At 47.4% G+C, this 6,211-nt stretch overlaps 1 protein-coding gene across 1 annotated transcript in view; it reads left to right on the forward strand.

Annotated features, from left to right (window-relative positions):
- The window catches only part of EIF2B3 (eukaryotic translation initiation factor 2B subunit gamma), a 114,508-nt gene that overhangs the window by 3,128 nt on the left and 105,169 nt on the right, over window positions 1–6,211 (forward strand). The window contains exon 2 of the mRNA XM_006015791.3: window positions 1,893–2,032. Within this exon, the coding sequence (XP_006015853.1) occupies window positions 1,893–2,032 (140 nt within the window). The remainder of the gene's footprint in view (window positions 1–1,892; window positions 2,033–6,211) is intronic.

A 6,211-nucleotide genomic window follows, 5' to 3' on the forward strand; every position in this document is an offset into this window, starting at 1 on the left:
CCTGCCTATGCAGGGGGTCGGACTCGATGATCTATTGAGGTCCCTTCCGACCCTAACATCTATGAATCTATGGGTAGGTGCCCCTGTGACGCCAGGCAGCCAGTTTTGAATCCATTTAACATGTGCTTTATTGTACTGTGCTCACCAGGCTGGTAAAAGTCCAAATGTTGCATCTGTATGTCTGTAGTTTACACTGAATGTGTAGCTCTGTGAAGAAAGAAATTGCCTGGGCAAACAAAGCCATGCTGCATGGCATCACTTCTATTTCCACCCTTAATCCTACATTGTTTTCCTCTGTACTTTCTACATAGTCTCTTTTGCTTGTAGTTACATCTCCCAGAGTAGTGTATTTCACTAATAGTCCTTCTTTCCCCATCAACAGGGTTAATATATTTATTAAGGGGATCTGACAAGAGCCCCAGCTGCACCAGTCATCTCTGTCTCCAACCCAAGGCAGTGTCGCTCATTATTTTCCTCTGGTTAGGTCTGGCAGCCAGTTTTGAACCCAAGCCATCCGGAACAGATTATGTAGCGCATGCATCTGAGTGCAGCATCAAGTCATCTTTACCTCTGACTTTGTTGTTCTAAAGAACAGAACTAGCTGAGTTTTTGACAGGTTACTTGGGGTCCCTGATACCAAACTGCTGTGTTTTCATGGTTGCTGTCTTTTTTTTCTCCGTATCATGATTTAATAGATCTGGAATGGATTCTCCTTGCATAGATCTATTTGTTTTGAATCAGTCTACCATCTTTAACCAGGAGATAAACTGTGCCCCTGACTGCCTTTGTTCCCCACCGTGCATTTTGGAAAAATCCCCCAAGCGAAGTATCTTATGGGTTTTTCCCGCCCAAGGGTAACTCCAGGAAGCTTTGCTTTTCACTTTCTCTTCTAGTTTTTGGGGTCACAGGAAATAGCCTCGTTACCACATTGGTATTACATTGGTAGTTTCACCCACTTCCTTTCTATCTTGCCTACACAGATTGAACCCACTTATGAGCCACAAAATCAAATTATTTTGTGTTCCCTTCCAAGTGGGTGATAGGAGAGATGATCTTTCTAACAGTATTTTTGTGTGTTTACCCCACAGTAAGTTGTGCATGTTGAGAGGTAGAAAAAAAAGATGAGGTATCCAGTTAGACCTTCCACTGCTGATATTAGTGATACTTAGAATCATAGAAAATGAGAGTTGGAGGGACCTCAGGAGGTCACATTTAGTCCAACCCCTGCTTCAGGCAGGACCAGCCCCAACTATATCATCCCAGCCAAGGCTTTGTCAAGCCAGGCCTTAAAAACCTCCAAGGATGGAAACTCCACAATCTTTTTGGGTCGCCCATTCCAGTGCTTCACCACCCTCCTCGTGAGAGAGTTTTTCCTAATATCCAACCTCAGCTTCCCTTGCTGCAACTTGAGCCCATTGCTCCTAGTCCTGCCATCTGCCCCCACTGAGACCAGTCCAGCTCCATCCTCTTTGCAGCCACCCTGCAGGTAGTAAGACAGGATGTGCTAAGACGGGATTTTTAAGTGGCATTTGATCTCTAAAAGTACAGGACCGTAAAGAATAATGTGCATATCTTGGACTTGATTTAAGTACAGTTTAAATAAATCACTTATCGACAATAGGAGCAGGGGCCCTCAATTTCATACTCTGTCTCTTGTGATGACCAAAATGTCAAAGAGGGTCCATTGCCGTTAATCGAGGACCTTATTCTCTGTTTTTGCAAAGTGCATCCTTTCCTGGGCCAAGATCTTTTAATTTGTAGAACTTGATTTGACCAAAATTGTTCTTAAAGGGCAGTGGAGAAAGTTTGGAAGTGAGAGTATATGCTTTGCATCAGATAGGTGGCCACGTTTGTTTGTTGTTGTATCCTCTTAGTTTTCTTTTATGTTGCAGAGGTCATTGTGGTTACAACCAAAGAAATCCATAAGCTGCTGAACTTAGACACAAAGCTGAAGCTAGATATCGTGTACATCAGTGATGATTTGGATGGGGGCACTGCAGACTCGCTCAGGTATATTCATCCGAAAATTAAGGTACACTTCTTTTTTTTACCTTGACTGAAGACTGTCTCAGTTCAGATCTATTTTCCTTCCACCATGCCTGATTCTAATGCCTGGCCGCTCTCTAGGAACGTTACTATTGAGTGCTCTTTTAAAGAACTGAGTTTCTGGAGAGATCAGTTTTCACAATAGCTGGGGAGGGAAACCCAAGCAAGGATTCTGAATGGCTGGAACAGCCCGTTGACTAGCACAGAAGCACTTAAAGGAAGGGTGGAGCAAGGCCAAGATGATGGCTGTAATCTAGTCTGCTTCTGAAATCAGTGTCTTGCTTCCATTCTCAGTAGCTCTTGATTTGTTCATACCTATCCTGTCCAGAGCAGGAGCTACAAGCTGTTGAGTGCTTTGGGCAGTAGGGATGGGGCTCAAAGGCCTCTCATTCTCTTAGAGCAGTGGTTCTCAGCTGGGGGGTTGCAGCATCCCTTGCTGCTTTAGGCTTATCAGGAACCCTAATGCAGACAGGAGCACCAACTTCTGCCACAGCCGCTTCCCGATTTAGCTCCACTTGAGACGTGCAGGTGGCAGCAGCAGCATATCCTGGTGGAGAACCACTGAGCTGACGCAGCACAGCACTGGCTCTCAGATGGGTTGTTCCCGCATTAAGAAGTTGCAGAGGTGGGCCCTGAGTCTTAAAACGTTGAGAACCACTGTTCCAGAGAGAGGTTTTCTGGCCAATGCACCAAACCGAGACTGGGGAAATCTAGGTTCAGGTCTTGCCTTGCCCCAGACTTCTCCTAGGCCCCAGGCAAATGTCCCTCAATTTCTTGTTGGTCCATTGGTCAAGTTCAAGACGACCTCTCAGTTCAGAGTGAGAAGCGCCTCGTTCTGTTTGCTTCAGGCTTTGTTCCTTGGTCTTTGAAATGCTGTGTGAAAGCAGAGCAAACCTGCACAAATTCATCAGTCTCAGTTTCCTGTTTGTCCCTGTTTCCTAGTTGTGCTATTTGCCAGCACAGTGCTTTTCCTACCTGTTCATTGGATTGTGCCAGGTGCCATGTGACGTATTAGGAGACAGCAGGGCCCTGATCCTGTTTGGGACCTGAGGGTTCTATTGTGATTCAGACCGCTCAGGTCCCAGTGATAGACGTACACATGATTTGTTTCAGGCCATAGAAGCAAGTACAGGCTGAGGTGAAGCTGACATTCTGTCTTCTTACAGTACCTAGAGTATGCCTGGTGCCCTTGTCTGGGTTCAGGCAGGCCCTTTTAGAGTAGAACAGAATTTCAGCTGTAACAGATCTCAGCACAGAGGATTTTGGAGCTGTTCCACAAGATAGTGCATGCTGCTGGTGTACCTTTAGGAGGACAGGCCCTTTACTGTCTGCTGTAGGTGAGAGTTGCACAAGAATTGCACTGTCTGCTGCATTTCAGAGACCATGGGAAAGGAGCCTCAGTGGAGAATCCAAGGTTTTTCTTGAGGAAACAACTGGTTCTTATGGCCACAGTTTGCTGGCAGCCTTATCACAGCTACTGCCAAAAAGCTGGGGAGAAGTCTGTGCTGGTTGTTGAAAGTTTTATTTGTCACAAATGGAGTTAAACCTGCTCTTCTGTCTGCAGGTAATTAATTGACATGATACAAATGAGGTAATGTGGCATTCCATTGACAGTATGCTTGTGTGGAACGCGAGCGAGGGAGGATAAAGCCAGGGGCATAAAGTGTGCTCTCAGACATATCCTCCAGGCCAGTTAAACACATGATTGCAAATCTCAGTGAGACTTGAGCAAGTCTTGTAAAAGAGCTCAGGTCAGTGGAGCCTGTGAGTGCTGGGGACAAAGCCTTTGTCCTTCCCTGTTGCTGTTCCAGTTCCAGTGCCACCTCCATTAGTCAAGGGCAAGACGACCTCTCAGTTCAGAGTGAGAAGCAGCTAGTTCTGCTCGCTTCGGGCTTTGTTCCCTAGTCCTTGAAATGCTGTTCGAGACCAGAGCAAACCTGCACAAACTCTTGTCGGTTAGTCTTTTCCCTGCTCTGTGCACCCAGGTCTCTTCTGGCAGCGTGGATGCATCTGGTTCAGGGTTTGATTCAATGTAGGCATTCTGTGCCGGATTGGAACACGAATCCATCCTGTTGGCTTGGCTAGCTCAGCCAGCAGCTGACAAGCACAGTAATTCAATCACCAGCCTCCGTGATGAACGCCTTGTCAATACTTTAGGATATTCTTCCTGTTAGAGCCTGTCCTTTGACAATCTGTGGGTTGATTTCAACCCCCCCCCATAAACACTTGTATTTGGGAGTTAATGAACAACAGAATTCACTTCTCAATTTTGTAAGTAATGAAGAAGTTGTTTTGGGGCCTTTGCGATAGGAGGTGATAAGCGTGTGTTTTTGGTGGGGAGAGAGGGAGTATTGTTTTCTTTTTTTCCTATTTGTGAACTTCCTTGAAGTATTTGTATTTGTGCATTATTTGGTAGTACTGGCACCGGTACTGCCAAATAATGCAGACCTTCCTAATGTTACATTAAGATCAGGAGCTTAAAATTGTGAAGGGTAAATACCAAAATATGAATGCATCTGTGTTGCGCATGCATAGTGCTGTCATTCCTCTTTCTTCAGTGTTTTCTTTATAAAGGGCCCCCTTACAAGCATCACTTCTGCCCAAGAACGTTGTGCCACTGTTACAAGTAACTACTGTCAGCCCTGGGGCAGGCCTGCGCCCACGTAGGATGCCAGTGATGTCAGTACGACTGCATGAGGTGGGTGCCTGCCTGCAGAGCAGCTTGCTCCATCAAGACTGGTGCCTTGCTATGATGGGTCTTTCTGCAAGCCTCTGTGACCTGGAGAGCGATGCTGGCAGAAGTGCTATTCCTGACCAGGTATGGGTCAAAAGGCAGAGGTCAGACAAGAACTTTCCCAGCCTCCTAAGAGGCCGACAGCTTCACTCTGGAAAACAACCAGACAACACTCTCCACTCCTCCAGTCATCATGGAAATAGAGGAAAGGTGTCGCCAATCTCAGTCTCAGGTCTTGGATCAGTGGATAGTGCCCACGTGAACCATATGATAGGTGCTGGTCAGGGATGGATCCCAAGGGGTGCATGGCACCTGTCTGTGGCTGATCCAGGCACAAGTGGGGCCCCAGAGCTACACTTGCCCTGTTCCAGCTGCGGGATACAAAGAGCAGCTGTGTGGAGGTGGACACAGCTAGGCACAGCCATAGCAATGAGCATGTTCCTCCTTCCAGCACCTGCTTTTCGCAATCAGGGGAACCCTGGCAGGAGCAGTGTGTGGGCGCTGGAAGGAGGAGCATGCCTACTACTGTCACTGTTCCCAGCTGAGCCTGGCTCCCAGACAGCTGTCACCTGTAGTCAATGGCTGGAGCAGGGCAGGAACAGTTCTGGGGCTCCCTCACACCCAGGTCAGCCAGGGGCCGTAATAGTTGGATCCCTCCTGCCCACCTTGTGCACCTGCTCCCTGCCTGGGTCCCCAGTGTCCCCCACTGGCCCATGATCTCTAGCCACACCTGCCCCCTCCCCTCAATGGTCTGAGGAGCAGCATGTTGCACCCACCTCAATAAATCCTGGATCCACCCATGGTGCTACTCAAGCCTTGTGTTGGCAGGAAACTGGTACCTTGATGAGTGCTCGTGTATCAAACCAGGGTACAGTCGATAAGCTATGTAGATAAACGCAGGCTGAGGCTTGTCCTTGCCTGAACAGTCCCCCATGCCCACTTTCTGGCCCCTCTTCCAGGAGGTAAGCACTGTAATATAGTCATTCGTTTTTAAAATTGGGTGCCACTTGATTCACAGAAGTTATAGAGGGGCCTCAAGTCCAGAAAGGTTGAGAACAACTGCATTAAACAGTTTGTGTGTCACACTGTGTATGCCACGTATGCTGAGTTAATCTTCTTGCAAGAGTTCTCATTTCCTGCTGTTTTTTCTTCAGACTGCATGGATGGCATGTTGTGTCTGTGCAGTCGTGTGCCACTGGTTCATTGAAGACTCCAGGGCTTCCTGCATTGCTTTGCTTTCTGCTTCACTGGTGATGCAGTAGTGTACCAGACTCAGCTGGATACAAAAGAAGTGCTTCCAGGGATTTCTGCCCATCTGCCTCCTGGAAAGCTCTGAGAAGCTGTGCATAGTGATGGAGCATTCTTCACCAAACCTTTTAAAGGTGGTAGAGCTGTTTGGTCACAAAGAAGTAGCTCTGCTTAATTCAGCAG

The sequence above is a fragment of the Alligator sinensis genome, unplaced genomic scaffold (genome assembly GCF_000455745.1).
Source record: "Alligator sinensis unplaced genomic scaffold, ASM45574v1 scaffold781_1, whole genome shotgun sequence".
Taxonomy (NCBI): domain Eukaryota; kingdom Metazoa; phylum Chordata; order Crocodylia; family Alligatoridae; genus Alligator; species Alligator sinensis.